Genomic DNA, 16816 nt, shown 5'->3' with positions numbered 1-16816 from the left:
ATGATCCGAGGAATGGAAAACCTACCTTTTGAGAGGAGACTCAAAGAGCTTGGCTTGGTTAGCCTAGCCAAATGAAGGCTATGGGGAGATCTGATCGCTCTCTTTAAATACATCAGAGGGATAAATACCAGGGAGAGAGAGAAGTTATTTAAGTTAAGGGCCAATGTGGCCACAAGAACAAATGGCTATAAACTGGCCATCAACAAGTTTAGCTTTGAAAGTAGGCGAAGGTTTCTACCCATCAGAGGAGTGAAGTTCTGGAGCAGCCTCCCAAGGAGAGCAGTGGGGGCAAAAAACCCTACTGGCTTCAAGACTGAGCTTGATAGGTTTATGGAGGGGATGGTACGCCAGGACTGCCTACAATGGCATGGGCCCATCGGTGGCTGCCAGTAGCAAAGATCCCCACTGACTCGAGATGGGACACTAGATGGAGAGGGCTCTGAGTTACTACAGAGCCCTCCCTATGTGCGGCCCCGTTGGCCTGACTGGAGCCAGCCCCCCAAATATAGAAGTCAAACTACACCTATGCTGGTTAATTCCCTCCCTGTTAAAAGGTGATGGTTGGGTTCCACTGAAATCAGGTCTTTTGGAGTAAAGAGGGTGACTGGAAAGAGACTGCATCAATGAGCAGGGGGAAGCAGACTCTGGCAGGGCTAGCGGGTTGTAAACTTGTTCCCCTGCTTCGTGTCTTTCAGGCGGAGGAAACAGGAATTGTTCACAGGAAGCGGCTCCACCGTGCAGGGATTTCTCAGCCAGACATGGAGCCGGCTGGCGCTCTGGAGGACGTGTACGTCCTAGTGGAGTACGAATTTGAGTATGTGGCTAAGGATGGGACGCTCATTTCCATAAAGCCCAACGAGCGGTACGTCCTGTTGAGAAGAACAAACGATCACTGGTGGCATGTTAAAAAAAGCAAGGACGCGCGTCCATTCTACATCCCGGCAAAGTACGTGAAGGAACTGCCCCCAGTCACCCGGCCCACCAGTGTGTTCGAGCTTCCTCCAGAAACCCCTGGACAGCTGGTCTCCAGGGACGCCTTGGAGACAATTGTCCTACAGCCAGCCAGGGACCAGCCTTTGGCATATGAGTACAAATTCCTGAGCGCTGCTCAGCAGAAAGAGCAGCACAAAATGGATACCAATGAACCCGACGCTGACTTGGGGGCTGGGTCCGTGTGGTCAGGATCTGGAACTTTGGGGTCCGCTTGCAGAGACGCCAGCTTCGAAGGCGAGACCCTGACTCGAGCCGTAGGAGAGGGGAGAGACTCCCCTCCAGTGCTGAGCTCGTTTCACAACCCTCACTGCGCCAAGAGCAGCAGCCACTCTCCGGCGCTGCACATCCCCCCCATCCAGCACATGCGCCCGACGCAGTCCCTGGATGACCTGGCCAGGGTCAGTCCCAACCCCCGCCTTAGAGTCAGTCACACGGGGTCACGCAGGGCGGGGCCCGCAGCGGGCGCTTTGCTTTCCCCGCAGCCTCTCAGCAAGAGCCAATCTGAGAACATTTATGAATCCATCAAGGACCTGGAGAGACAGGAGACGGCAGGTACGCGGGCAGGGTCCAGCCGGCCAGCTCAGGTGAGTAGCACAGCTTCCTTCTGGGCCACAAGAGGGAACACGGGTGGGCAGTTAGTGGAGCTGGGGTGACCAGATGCCCCAATTTTATAGGGACAGTCCTGATTTTTGGGTCTTTTTCTTATATAGGCTCCTATTCCCCCCCACCCCCGTCCTGATTTTTCACACTTGCTGTCTGGACACCCTAAGCGGAGCAGACTGGGAGTCAGCACTCGTGGGTTCCTAGGCTAACTCAGCCACCTTGGGCAAGTCTCCCCCCCGTGTCCCCTACATCTCATGACTCGTAAGCACCTGGAGCGCCTCAGAGACAAGGCCCTGCTGACGATCAAAGTGCTGCCGTGATCACACCTGCTGTGTGTGCTTCGCCAGGGCCATCAGGAACCCTTGGGAGGGCTGGGCTGGGGACGCTAAGGGGCTTTTCTGGCTTCCATTTACTTTTTGTAGCCCTGTGTCTGTCTGGTCTGGTCTGTTTAAGGCCCAGTCCTGTAGCTCGGTCTATGCAATCAGCGCCCCAGCTGGCGAGGCTGAATAGCTGAGGTGGAAGGACACAAGCTCGTGTTCTGCCTGCAGAGCTTGTACCTGGGGGGGCAGAATATCCTAGTATTTCCCTTCAAAATCTCCAGGGAGTGCTCTGCCATTGCGGGGTGCGACCCAGGCCAGCGAGGGGCTGTGTCAGCCCTGCCCTGCAACCTGGGGCACCTCACAGTGCTTCGCTGCTGTAGCTCCCCCTGGGCCGCTCCCAAACAGCCAAACAGTGTGCAGGTCACATCCCGAGTGTCTGTCTGTAGCCACAGCCTGGTCCAGCCACTCCGGCCTCAGCAGCCTGTCTGCAAACACCAGCCACAGTCTGGCTTCCAGCAGCCTTGGTTACTACTCGCAGGGTGACCCCAACACTCCCTGTCCTGAATCCCTCCCCCCTGCGCCCCCCCCCCCAAAAGGCATGTTCTGCACTGGCCAGACCTCTCCTGGATAGTCCAGATATACTAGGTCTGTTGCTCCTCTAAGGAGATCAGTGTACTGGTCTGCCACCTTCAACGCAGTTACCCGCTCAATTCCCATCACTGGCTTCGCTTTAATTAAAGACTAAAACAAGTTGCTTGTCTCACCCAGGGAGAGACTTGGATTGAGTGCAGGTCAGAAATGGTCACAAGAAAAACAAAGATAAACCGCGTCTGAAACTGAGCAAACTCGGCCTGGTTCGAGGTGCAGTCCCTGGCCGCACGTGTCTCTTAGCACTGCTGACCCAGCTCTCAGGCCGAGATCTGCTCCCACAGGCCACGGCTGCTTGATGTGAAGAGAGAGAGATGGGGAGGGAGAGAGCCTGGGGGGCGGGCTGCAGCTGCCCCTCACTTTTACAGTCTCCCTTGGATACGGCTTTTCTCCAGAGTGACCCCCGATAAAGTTCTTTCCAGCTGAGAGCATGGAGCTGGGGGCAGGCAGAGCTGTTGTCCCTGCCAAAGAACGGCCACTTGGCAGGTGATGGCCCATCAGCTCTGATGGCACCTGGCCAGAGGCGTCAGCTTGTGCTTTGTCTTTGAGAAACAGGTTCACCCCTCCCCAGACTCGTCTGGTAAAAACACATCTCAGTCCTGATTTCATCGCGTGGGCCTAACTTTGCATGTCATGTTGCTGCTCACATTGCACCGTGGTGTTACTGACCAGCGAGTTCTTCGTTTTCAAGTGATAGCTCCCAACAGCGGTGTAGCTAGGAGTGGAAATGGGGGTGGGCCCCGACTGCCGGGTGGACGGGCAATGGCAGACTGGGCTAGCTCAGCTTCTCCCCCCACGCCCTGGCGCCCCCGGGCACAGGGCTTCACCTGCTGAGCTGGGCTCGGAAAATGGCAAGGCAGAGCGGCTGGTGCACAGCTTTCTGAAGGGCGGGTGCAGAGCTCCATCGTGCCCCCCCTACACCTGTCTGCGCCCCCTCGCCCCCAGAGACGACAGGGCTGCGGCTCCAGGAGGAGGGGACACAGATGGGTAAGGGGTCCGAGGCTGGTGCCACAGCAGCCAGGGCTGGGAGCAAAGCCCCAAGCGTGTCGCCAGCAACAGAGCCCTGGGCGTGGGGCTGGCAGCTGGGACCCCAGCTGTGGGGCCAGGAGTGGAGCTAGGTAGCGCTCCCGCCCCGCCCCCCAAGGGGGCTGGCCCAGGCCCCAGTCACGCCCCCCTGACTGGTCCTTATTCCACAGCCTGGGACATTCCCAGAGGTTGCTCCGATCTCACAGTCCCAAAACCAAGCAAAGTTGGATAGAAAATAACTTGAGTTGTGAGTCTTCCTACCCCTTTCACAGCAGCATTTCTACAGCCAGTGCCTCACATGCACTAACGCTGAGTGAACATTGTGGGGAAACCTGAATTTCAGGCCCTGCCTGCCTTTCCAGCGCTGGAATTCGCAGCTGTGCTGTGACATTAATACTCTGGATGTTGCATCTCATGATTATTGTTTGGGAGGTTAGAGACGGCCCTGATCGGGTGTGACCTCTGGACACGTCACTTCCTTGCCCTGGGGCTCAGTTTCTCCATCTGTAGAGGGAGGTTAATGATACTCTCTGGCGCCTTTGCAAAGCGCTTGGCAATCTCTGGGTGGAAGCCTCGTATCAGAGCCAGAATCCTCATGCTGCCTTGTGTAGTTATCAAATTCTCTCCTCCTCTCTGTGCTCACGTAACGTCAAGGGACCAGCAGAGGCCGCTGTGACTCTAAGCATCCTGCAGCGGGGTCCCTTGGGCTACCGCTCCCCGTCCTGCCCCGGGAGCCTGGCTGCCTTTTCAGCTGCAGCTTGTGGCTCAGCAATTCAGCAAACGTTCAATTCCAGAAAGTGCTGCAGCTAGCGGGGCAGTTTGAAGCTGCCGTATTTTCTTCTCCACACTCTTCCTCTCCTCTTTAGAAACTACCTCTGTGGCATCTCCCATGCGCAGCGTTCAGAGCAACAGCCAGGCCCCAAGCCGTGAAAACTGCCCGATTTGTAATAAGACTGAACGTTGGGTTCAGTTCCTTTGTCTCCTGGTTTCTGAGCTCACAAGCAGCTCACGTGTCCCACTTTTCCTGACAAGGCCAAGAGCCAGGCGCTCACTGTCCGCCTAATGCTGAGATTCTGCAGGATCATCAGGCTCCACGAGCTGGTGATTTAGTATTGTAGGACTGATAACATCACCAGTAATTGGGGGACACTGGAGAACTAGGCTGACACCTTTTCAAAAGGCAGGAGCCCACCCCCTCAGTGGCCACACCCCCTGCTCCTCCTCCCCCTGAGCCCCCACCCCCAGGCCAGGGCAAAAACCGGAGCCGGGCCTTGGTAAGAGCCGCCCAGGGAGCCCAGGCCAGTGGGGAACCCTAGACGCTCCACCTGCTGAAAGCAGGCCCCAGCCTGTGTCCCTGTCCCCTGGGGCGCACCACCCAGGGCACTGGGAGGCATAGACACTGACTCCATGGGTGCTCCAAAAAAACAGTGGGTGCTCAGCACCCACCAGCCACCCGCCAATCAGCTGTTCAGCGGCCCCCACCGATCAGTTGTCCGGTGGTGGGTGGGAGGGGGAAGAGGTGGCATGCGGGTGGGGCACTGGGGGAGGGGGCGGGGCAGAGCACTCTTGGCGAGGGGGTGGGGTGATGGTGGGGCCTTGGGGGAAGGGGCAGAGAGGGGGCTGGGGGGGTGGAGATCCTACCCAGAAAAATGGAAGTCGGCACCTGTGGGTGGAGGGTCCGGGCTCCCCACAGCGGCCCTGACTCCCTGGGCTGCTCTCACCACGGCCCGGCTCCAGCTTTCAGCCTGGCATGGGGCAGGGCCTCAGTGGGGCCTCGTGACGAGGGGGGCTAAGGCCCACTTCAGCCCCCAACCTGGAAGAGGCTGGTCCCACCCCTGGGCCTCGCCCCAGGGAATCCGGGACAAATGCTGTCCTGGAATCGTTCAGCCTGAGACCGGAACTTGACCTCTGCATTTCGGGACTGTCCCTCCCACTCAGGGACAGATGGTCACCCTATATAGACCCCCATTATAACCCTGTGCAGAGCTGCTCTGCAGCCCTTTTGCATCAGCTCGCCTGGCGTGAAGGCGCTGTGGGGTGGGGGTTCCCCTCCCAGCACAGACACCCCTAGGCCCAGGCATGGAACCAGGGCTGGGCTCCTTCCACAACTGGCCCAGGTGCAATGGGCATTTCAGGGATGCCAGGGGCAGGGAAGGAGCTGCACCCTCAGAGTCCTTGCAGCAGCTGCTGAATAGGGGACCAGCCTCCCCTTTGTCCCAGCACCAGCCCGCGGATGGATCCAGATTGATTTCCAGTGGGTTGTGCAGGGTAAGGACTCAGCCAGGCGTGGCTTAGGCTGCAGAGTCTGCTGGGGATAGACTGGCCTATCTACTGTCAGCATAACAGTGCCCCCCGGTCTGGCGCTCGCCTGCCGCATCTGCTGCCCAAACGCCCAATTCCCAGCCATCGCCTCCTGACGGAGCCAGCCAGGCTCCCAAGGAGCGGGGGGCACCCTGCAGTGGCTGGGCCAGGGTGGGTGGGTTGTTGGACTCCACCCCCTGGGCATGCTGGCCCTCTGGGCTGCCAGCTACAGCACATCAGCCTCTGGTGGCACTTGTGCCCCTGCTTCTCTGCTCCTGCTAGAGGGCAGCCCCAGAGCGATGGGAGGAGCTAGCCTGGGGTATGGCTGGATTCTTAGCGTCTTCGGGCTCATCTTCACTGGCAACGTGACAGCGCTGCCGTGGCTTGTGTAAAACCACCTCCGCGAAGGGAATGGCTACCAGCGACATAGGTGGGTGCTCTGGGGCTGGAGCACCCACGAGGAAAAATTAGTGGGTGCTCTGCAGCAGCCGGAGCCCCGGGCCCTTTAAATCACCACCGGAGCCCTGCTGCCACTACCCCAGGGCTCAGCTGCCAGGCCGAGGGCAGGGGACAGGCTCTCACTGGTGGGCCGCCAGGGCAGTGGCGGATTAGCCACTGGGACAAGGGGGCCTGTGCCCAGGGCCAGGGTTACCTTAGCAGAAAGGGCTGGGAGCAGGGAGAAGCAGCCTGGGTCTGAACTGAGGCCAGGGGAGCGGGTGGCTGAGGGCGGTGATTGGGGCTTTTCTGCTACAGTCAATAGAAACGTCAGAGTAAAACCCATCGGCTTCTCCATGAGCACCACCGCTCCAGAGCACGACTGCTGGGCCTGCTGCCTCTTGTCCAGCCCACCACGGTAACAGAGTCCAGCCCCATGCCAGGGATCTCCTGCAATCAGTTTGCTGCAGCATCTGCACAAATATTCCCCAGGCCTAGGAATTAAGGGGTGCGTTGCACAAGGCTGCCTCAGCACCGAGCTCTTCCTGGTTCCCCAGCGTTTGGGTCGGGGGGCTCTGAGCCCCCAGAAGGGCGCAGTCAGCGGAAGGCCCATTGTGTGGCAGAGACCCTACCTCACCCTAAAGGCTTAGGAAGTCAGTTACACCAGAGCTGTGGCTCCCTCGTAAGCCCTGCAAGAGTTTAGAAATTGGGTTTGACTAAGGTGACCAGACAGCAAATGTGAAAAATCGGGACGGGGGTGGGGGGGTAATAGCAGCCCAAAAATCAGGACTGTCCCTATAAGATCGGGCATCTGGTCAGCCCAGGTTTGACCCAGGAAGCCCTAAGTGGCCTGGCGCCGACTCATCTGAAAGACCTCTCTCTCCGCAGCTCCAATCAGAGCAGGGGCAGCGGGGTGGAGCTGGAGGCTTTGGAACTCACTTGCAGAGCCCTTGGTTAGAAATAGCTGCCATGCTGCAAGGCCCTGAAAGAGGGCCTTGGCTTCTTCTGGGATATATATAGGTGCTTGTGGCAGATGTGTTGATTCATGGTCGAGCGAGGTTTCGAGAGCACTGTTATTTCATAGGTGTGGATTACAGGCTATGTCCACACAGCAGCTGGAGGTAGTTGTGCGTGCACTAGCTCAATCAGAACTTAAAATAGCAGCGTGGCGTGACAGCATGCATGGGCGGCACCTCGGGCTAGCCACCCGACTACAGCACCATCTGAGAGCCTAGGTACGTACTCAGTTGGCCAGCCCATGCTGCGGCAGCCATGAGGCTGTTTTTAGCACATTAGCTAAGTCAGAGCTAATGCACGTACGTCTACCAAAGCTAGACATTGTGGATGTGCCCTAGGGGTCGTCAGTTGTGTGTACAAACCTAAAGAAGTAAAAAATAGAGCACAAGAGGCTGCACTTGTGTATCTGCCTGCAGAAGAAAGTGTGGTGTGGAATTGCACTGGGAAATAGTTGGTGATTGTGTAACTAGACTGTCTCTGTATATGCACCGGGCCAGAGTTAATGTGGCACGACTAGACTTCTCTTCGCCATTCCTCTTGATTTTAGCGACCTCCTTCGGGCAGCCTGGATGTTCCCTGAACCCAGGGTTTTGTTTATCGTGGAAGATGCATAACACGCATGGGACTGTCATGCACTGCTCTTCTTAGGCCAGAATTGCCAGCAGTAGATGGGGCACTTTTTATTTCTGAGACATTTCAGGCTGGAAGGTGAGTCTGCAAGGCATTCAGCAAACATGGCCGGCAGCCAAAACTTGGCAGGAAGCAACACGGTGAGGACTGACACCACACACAAAACACATTGACAGTAAGATTGTGAACTTTTTGCCTCTGCATGTCTCAGTTTTCACTACTGGATGTCACCGGTACTGAAGTACTGAGGCTGCCAAAGGCATGCCAGCCTGTTGTTCACCTGTTTGTACTGCAGATTACCCGCTCGTGCCAGTTTTACCTCTTGCCTCACACCATTCATGTTCAGGCTTGTTATTCGGGCTATGTCCCTCTTTCTAAAAGACCTGCTAGGCCCTAATCGATACATGCACGTCGCCACTGAGCTGGAATGGTTGTAATTCCTGTTGGATTGGTTTCGTATTATAATGATTTGTATTGTCATGTTAATCCCTGTGTTATGTGAAGGGCAATAAACTGTACTGGGATAAGGCATCTTTTCCCAGTATAACTGTCCGCACGACGGGTTTTACTGGTCTGGTGTAGCAGCCGTGGTTATACTGGCTCCACATCTGGCCTAAACCCAGTGTTGTAAAATTTCCTGGTTGGCATCATCCCTCCAGCTGGCAGCGCCGTGCCGTGCTCTCCACTCACCCTCTTGCACTGGTGGCTTTGCATTGCGCTGTATTTACTCTCGGACGTGCCAACCCTGCCACGCCCACTGTTGTCATTGGCAGAGGACAAGGTTTTGCCTAGTGCAGGTCAACATTTAACCAAACATGGTCCCTGGAAATGGGGCTCCATGGCAGCCCATCAGCTTGGACAGCGTCTTTCTGAAACGCTTTGACAAGTTTGTGTTGGGTTTTCATTTTTTAGTACATTGAACATTTTCAGTGTTTCAGTTTGGTTTGGGGATTTTCAAGGCTTTTTGCCCTACTTTTCCCCCTGGAATGAGAACGGGGGCGGGGCAAGGGGAGGTAAATAGATGTGATAAAATGGGCAAACGCATTTCACACATTTTTTATTGTTTCCAACTAGAAAGAGCCAAGGTGTAGGGGGGTGGGGGCTCCCAGTGGAAAAGGGGGAAGAGCCTGGAAAGTCCCCAAAACCCAGTCAGAAAACCGATGGATTTGTTTTGTTTTGTTTCCAAAACTCCAAACAAAATACAGGTTAGCAGGACATTTTCTTCTGACTTTTCCCAGCTGAAGTGAAGCCAACAGTGCTGAAAAGTTTTGATAGTTGAACTTTTCAACTGGCATCAGGACAAAAAATGTGGGAATGTTACAATTTACTGCAGCCGAAGATTCCATTTCTCAACCAGCTCCGGTTTCTCCCTGTGGGCCGGGCTGTTCTTTTGATGGTGGGCTCCATCCAGGTCCCGTGTGCGGTTCCATCTGAGCCCATACCATGGGGGTGGGGTTAGCAAGTCGCACTGGTGGGCCTTGAGGGACTGCAGGGGCGGGGGAGAGCCTCTGGCTGGCTGTGAGCTCTCAGGCATGGAGTGAAGCTCTGACAGTGGGTGAGAAAGCACAGACTAGGGGGGGCAGTGGGGCACCAGAAGGGCTGTGCCCTATCACGCTGCTCCCTGATGGGAGAAGGAGGAACGCCCCCCTGAGGTGCTGGGGAAATGAACCGTCTCCTCTCACTGGGGGAAGGAGACCAGTGGGTCTCTGTCCCAGACCAGCTCCTGAGGAGGCAGCGCAGGGAGGCTGCCATCTGTGATGACAGAGGATTGGAGGCACCTGGGACAGACAGGAGGGGTCTACACTGCAGTTGAACACTGGCTAGTCAATTAACAGCGGTGTTGACGTTTGGGCTCAGGCTGGAACTGGGGCTCTGGGCCCCGGGAGGGGGAAGGGTCCCCAAGGACTGGAGAAGGGCAAACATAATGCCTGGCTTTACATGGGGGAACAAAGAGGAATTACAGACCAGTCAGCCTAACTTTGCTGCCTGGAAAGATACTGCAACAAACGACTAAGCAATCAGATTGTGAGCACCTCACGGCTAGTAGGGTGCTAAGGAACAGCCAGCATGGATTTGTCAAGGACACATCATGCCAGACCAACAGGGTAACTGGCCTAGTGGATGGGGGGAGGCAGCGGATGTGAGATAGGGCTTTTGACACCATCCCACATGACTCTCATAAACAAACCAGGGAGATGTGGTCTAGATGGAATCACTATAAGGTGGGTGCACAACTGGTTGAAAGACCGTACTCAGAACAGTTATCCATGGTTTGCTGTCAGACTGGGAGGGTACATCTAGTGGGGTCCCTGTGGGGCTCAGTCCTGGATCCAGGACTATTCAGTATTTTCAGTAATGACTTGGAGTGTGTGCTTATACAATCTGCAGATAACACCAAGCTGGCAGGGGTTGTAAGCACTTTGGAGAGCAGGATTAGAATTCAAAATGACCTTGACAAATTGGAGAATTGGTCTGAAATCAACAAAATGAAATTCAGTAAGGACAAGTGCAAAATACTGCACTTAGGAAGGAAAAAGCACAGGCACAATTTCAGAATCCTGAATAACTGGCTAGATGCTTGTGCTGCTGAAAACGATCTGGGGGTGACAGTGGCTCACAAACTGAACATGAGCCAGCAATGTGATGCAGCTGCAAAAAAGACAAATATGCTGGGTTGTATTAACAGGAATGTCGTGTGTAAGACACGGGAGGGAATGGTCCTGCTCTGCTTGGCACTGGTGAGGCCTCAGCTGGAGCAGTGTTCAGTTCTGGGTGCCACACTAGGAAAGATGTAGACAAAAATGATTGAAGGCTCAGAAAACCTTTGAGGAAAGGTTAAAACAACTGGGCTTGTTTTGTCCTGACAAAAGACACCTGAGGGGGATGTGGTGACAGTCTTCCAGTATGTTCCGGGCTGTTATAAAGAGGATGGTGACCAATTGTTTCCATCTCACTGAAGGTAGGACAAGGAGTGATGGGCTTGATCTGCAGCAAGGGAGATTCAGGCGAGATATTAGGAAAATCTTTGTGACTCTCAGGGTGGTTAAGCTCTGGAACAGGCTCTAGAAGTTGTGGAGTCCCTGTCACTGGTGGTTTTTAAGAACAGGTTAGACAAACCCCTGTCAGGGATGGTCGAGGTTTACTTGGTCCTGCCTCAGCATAGGAGGCTGGACTTGGTGAGCTCTCGAGGTCCCTTCCAGCCCCACACTTCTCTGATTCCAAGCGGAATGGGGTCCTCTAGATTTGTCTGACCTGCAGGAGGGGTATCTAATGCCTCAGTCCTGAACTTAGTTCATCACACTGAAAATGTCCCCAGGGTGCACAGCCAATGCTGCCATGGTCCCCTAAGCCCCAGCATGCTGAGAGTAGTGGTCCTGGAAAATACCAGCAAGTGCTAGCACATGTGTGGCAGCAGTCAGCCCACCAGTGCTTCCGCTAAGTGCACCACAGGCTCCCCAAATCAGGGCCCCACTGTTCAGAAAGGAGAAATGAGAGGGGACACGATAAAATAATGACTGGGCTCGAGAAGGGAGCCCGGGAGCTGCTGTTCTCCTCTCTCTCAGCACAAGGACAAAGGACTGGTCAATGAAATTAGACAGTGGGAAATTCAAAACTGATACAAGAAAATGCTTTTTCCATACATAGTGTGATTAGACTGTGGAACTCCCTGCCACATGAGATTGCTGACTCCACGAACTTAACGAGATTCAGAAAGTGTTTGGACATTTCTGTAGATAAGGCTATCCAGCCTTCCAGCATTATCATAATTAACAACCACAAGTTCTGAGAGGGATATTAAACTGCCAGCTGCAGGACTTCCATCAATCTCTGCCTAGCAGAGAACAGGATGAGACCTGTCAGGCGGGCAGATTATCCCACAGCTGCTACTGAAGGGATCTTACACCAGCTGGTGCCGGCCACTGTCAGTGAGAGGACACTGGCCCAGCTGACCCTTGGCTCTGATCCAGTCTGGCCGGTCCTGTGTTCCATGGCACTGGGTGATGTACAAACACCTACACACCAACTGTCCCTGCCTTCAAGAGGCCTGGTGTACACTATGGGGTTAGGTCGAATTTAGCTGCGCTAGGTCAATTTAACAATGACTCTGTCCACACAACCAACCCTGTTCCATTGACCTAAAGGGCTCTTAAAATCAACTTCTGTACTCCTCCCCGGCGAGGGGAATAGCACTAAAATTGACTTTGCTAGGTCGAATTTGGGGTAATGCGGACGCAAATTGACAGTATTGGCCTCCGGGAGCTATCCCAGAGTGCTCCATTGTGCTCCATTTCCTGTTTGTTCAGCGTGGCAAACTCGGCAGCACAGGTGACCATGCAGTGCCCCCAGAATCATAGAGCGTAGAATGTTTCTATGCTCCCCCTATCATCTCCATCCCTAAGGTTATCACAGATTAGAAGGCTAAAAAAACGCACTTGCGATGACATGTTTTCCAAGCTCATGCAGGCCTCCCGCACTGATAGGGCACAGCTTAATGCATGGAGGCAGGGCCGGCTTTATGACCCGTGGGGCCAGATTAGAATACTCGGCGGCGGTGTGTCCGCTCCGGGTTTTCTGCAGCACCAAAGGACACACACACACACCCCCTGCCGCCGAAATGCTGCCGAAGGCCCCTGGAGCGGGACCCCCTTAGGCGTAGGCGCAGGGCCCTATTCCAGGGAATCGGCTTAAAGCCGGCCCTGCATGGGGGCATTCAGTGGCAGAGGCCAGGAAAGAATTGAGTGAGTGTGAAGAGCGGAGGCAGGATGCGATGCTGAGGCTAATGGGGGAGCAAATGGATATGGTGAAGCATCGGGTGGAGCTGCAGGAAAGCCAACAAGAGCACAGACCCCCGGTGCCTCCACTGTATAACTGCCTACCCTCCTCCCCATGTTCCATAGCCTCCTCCCCATGCTCCATAGCCGCCTCACCCAGATGCCCAAGAACGCGGAGGGGTGGGGGGGCGGCTCTGGGCCCCCAGCCACCCCACTGCAGAGGATGGCCAAGGCAACAGAGGGCTGTCATTCAAACAGTTTGATTTTTAGCATGGCTACAATAAGCAATGTGGCCTTGTCCTTCCCTCCTCCCCCACCCCATCCGGGCTACCTTGTCCATTCTCTCATTTTTTTTAATGAATAAAGAAAGAATGCCTGGTTTCAAAATAATAGTTACCTTATTTCCAAGGGGGGAGGGTGGTTGGCTTACAGGGAATTAAAATCAACAAAGGGGGTGGGTTTGCATCAAGGAGAAACGCACACAACTGTCACACCGAAGCCTGGCCAGTCATGACACTGGTTTTCAAAGCCTCTCTGATGCGCAGCGCGCCCTGCTGTGCTCTTCTAATCACCCTGGTGTCTGGCACGAAACGATTGTCTGCCGTTTCTTTCACGGGGGGAGGGGCAACTGACGACGTACCCAAAACCACCCGCGACAATGTTTTTGCCCCATCAGGCATTGGACGCTTAACCCAGAATGCCAATGGGCGGCAGAGACAGCGGGAACTGTGGGATAGCTACCCACAGTGCACCTCTCTGTACGTTGATGCTAGCCACGGTAGTGAGGACACACTCCGCCAGCTTAATGCGCATAATGTGGGCGTACGCAATCAACTGTATAAAATCCATTTCTAAAAATCAACGTCTATAAAATCGACCTAACTTCCTAGTGTAGACATACCCTGAGAGCAGACAAGACAAAAAGCAGGCGGGGAAAGAGGATTGGAGGTGGGGAGGGGGTGATTTTCCCAAGGTCACCCAGAAGGGCAGTGGCAGAGCTGGCACCAGGAGCCAGATCTCTTGACTCCCCCGCGGCTGGTGCCCTACCCCCTAGACCACACCTGGCACAGCTGGTTATCCCATTAACTCACCCCACTCGCTGCACTCCGGTGCCAAGGCTGCAGGCATTCTGCGCGCAGTGCTATAAATAGCACCGGGAGGCGGTGTGTGCCGCATGCCAGAGATGGCTTGTCAGAGCCTCGCCCTGCCACGGCCCTGCCTGCCACCCAGAGTCCTTCCAACACTGAGCGCGCGGCACAAAGCAGCATCTGCAGCTCCTCGGCCCCCGCTGCGCTAGGCAGAGACCCGTTCAGCCAGGCCGCGCGCCCCTAGAGCCGGGACAGTCCCCACCAGCATGCCGGGAAGCGCGCTGCTTTTCTGGGACAGCTGGGGAAAAGAGCCTGGCAAAACCCCACCACACTCGTTTTAATTTTGGGAACCGTGTAAAGCAGAACTAGAATCCGCATTGCTTTCCCCAGTGTGAGCGCTCCCCCACCAGCACCGGTCCCCGTGTCGGCGCTCCTCCCAGTGCCACCCCTGCCCCCAGTGTCAGCGCTCTCCCCGCACTGCTCCCCACAGTGTCACCCCTCCCCCCAGTGTCACCCCTCTCCCCTGCACTGCTCCCCCCAGTGCCACCCCTGCCCCCAGTGTCAGCGCTCTCCCCGCACTGCTCCCCGCAGTGCCACCCCTCCCCCCAGTGTCAGCCCTCTCCCCTGCACTGCTCCCCGCAGTGTCACCCCTCCCCCCAGTGTCATCCCTCCCCCCAGTGTCAGCGCTCTCCCCTGCACTGCTCCCTGCAGTGTCACCCCTCCCCCCAGTGTCACCTCTCCCCCCAGTGTCAGCCCTCTCCCCTGCACTGCTCCCGGCAGTGTCACCCCTCCCCCCAGTGTCACCTCTCCCCCCAGTGTCAGCCCTCTCCCCTGCACTGCTCCCCGCAGTGTCACCCCTGCCCCCAGTGTCAGCCCTCTCCCCGCACTGCTCCCCGCAGTGTCAGCCCTCTCCCCCAGTGCCACCCCTCCCCCCAGTGTCAGCCCTCTCCCCCGCACTGCTCCCCGCAGTGTCAGCACTCCCCGGTGTGCTGCTCCCCCAGTGTCACCCCTCCCCCCAGTGTCAGCGCTCTCCCCTGCACTGCTCCCCGCAGTGGCAGCACTCCCCCGCACTGCTCCCCCAGTTTCACCCCTCCCCCCCGTGTCAGCGCTCTCCCCTGCACTGCTCCCCCAGTGTCAGCGCTCCCCCTTGCACCGCTCCCCCCAGTGTCAGCACTCCCCCTGCACTGCTCCCCGCAGTGGCAGCACTCCCCGGTGTGCTGCTCCCCCAGTGCCACCCCTCCCCCCAGTGTCAGTGCTCCCCCCGCACTGCTCCCCGCAGTGGCAGCGCTCCCCCCGCACTGCTCCCCCAGTGTCAGCACTCCCCCCGCACTGCTCCCCACAGTGTCAGCGCTCCCCCCGCACTGCTCCCCCAGTGTCAGCACTCCCCCCGCACTGCTCCCCACAGTGTCAGCGCTCCCCCCGCACTGCTCCCCCAGTGTCAGCACTCCCCCCGCACTGCTCCCCACAGTGTCAGCGCTCTCCCCTGCACTGCTCCCCCAGTGCCAGCGCTCCCCCTTGCCCCCCCAGTGTCAGCGCTCCCCCCGCACTGCGGCCCCAGTGTCAGCGCTCTCCCCTGCACTGCTCCCCCAGTGTCAGCGCTCCCCCTGCACTGCTCCCCCAGTGCCAGCGCTCCCCCTTGCACCGCTCCCCCCAGTGCCAGCGCTCCCCCTTGCACCCCTCCCCCCAGTGTCAGCGCTCCCCCTTGCACCCCTCCCCCCAGTGTCAGCAGATGATTAGTCAAGAAGCCCCTGTAATTCAGCCAAGTTAAAATAGACGCTCTGTGGGGCACATCTGTGATTTAGGAACCATCCTGCTGCTGGATCTTGATTTAAGCCCAAAGCCCTGGTGTGCTCACACTGCTCACAGAAGCTCACACACTTACACAGTGGCAAGAAGCGTATTCCTGCCCCAACCCTGCCCTGCTTGCCCCCTCCTCCCCCCAGCTTCAGTATAGTGACATGGTCTCATTTCTTTAAAAAAAAAATCACCCCCAGGAGAAGCCGGAACTGGAGACTTTTTCCCAAAAGGTGAACAACTGGGAAAGATTTTAGCACCTACTGAATGAGCTCCCTTTCGGCTGGGCCCGTTTAACAGCCCTATCACCCAGGTGAGCCGTGTGCTGCATGTGACACAGCCGCTGAGGGTGTCGCTGGCCGCGTGACCCATCCGAGGCAGCAGCGTTTTGAACTTTCATAGCTGACAAGGGGCATGGGAGCGGCAGGAAGTAGCCACTCATTGCAGGCAGCTAAAGGGATTTCAGGACCCACCAAGCCCCTTTGCAATGGGGCAGAACTTTAGATACCGTTTGAGGATTAGCTAATATCCCTGACTCTCAGGGAGTTGTGCGGCAGTCTGACGAGGGTGGGGAGTCAGTTTCTAGCTGCTAGGAGCTGGGGCAAAGTCCTGCCCTTCCCTGGCTGGGAACTCCTTCCCCTGCCCTCTCCCACCCCACCCCAGTTCGCAGGCAGCAGGGGTGCAGGGTGGGGGAATGTAGCCTAGAGCCCAGAGGCTCTCTGTGCAGGGAGGCAAGGCCGACTGCACCGCACCCTGGGTGGGGGGTTGTATTGGGTTTATCTTGGAACCGATCTGTTGGTCAGTGAGATGCTGCATGTGTGAGGGCTGGGAACCCCCCATCACTTAGTGGAGGGGGCAGGGCTGAGACTGAGTTTGGTCAATATCAGCCCTCCCCATGAGGAGCCCCATAACCATAACCCTCCCCCTGGCGCTGGGGTCTCCCCGTGCTCTAGAGGAGATCCAGTCGTGGCTTAACACGTTAACAACCAGCACGTCTTGGCGTCACTAGCAAAAATATATTTTCACACCACACTGACCCATGTTCCCATCCTGCTGCAGCTCCAGCTGCAGCTTTAACCCGCATTAGCAGGTTCAGGTAACCCTCCCCGACCACTTGGGTTCCCCACTGCAACTGCCGTGTGTGCCCTAGGGGTATCACATCACTTGTGTTAGCACGGGCCTGGCAGAA

The 16816-nt window shown here is 56.5% G+C and overlaps 1 protein-coding gene across 1 annotated transcript in view; it reads left to right on the top strand.

The window, feature by feature from the left end:
- ARHGAP27 (Rho GTPase activating protein 27) overlaps positions 1 to 16816 on the top strand; it is an 88975-nt gene that overhangs the window by 28526 nt on the left and 43633 nt on the right. The window contains exon 2 of the mRNA XM_044999721.1: positions 696 to 1577. Coding sequence (XP_044855656.1) covers positions 759 to 1577 — 819 coding nt within the window. The 5' untranslated portion in view covers positions 696 to 758. The remainder of the gene's footprint in view (positions 1 to 695; positions 1578 to 16816) is intronic.

Source organism: Mauremys mutica, chromosome 25 (assembly GCF_020497125.1).
Source record: "Mauremys mutica isolate MM-2020 ecotype Southern chromosome 25, ASM2049712v1, whole genome shotgun sequence".
In the NCBI taxonomy this organism is placed as follows: domain Eukaryota; kingdom Metazoa; phylum Chordata; order Testudines; family Geoemydidae; genus Mauremys; species Mauremys mutica.
The sequence above is the reverse complement of the archived record's forward strand: the minus strand, read 5'-3'. Positions and strand labels throughout refer to the sequence as shown.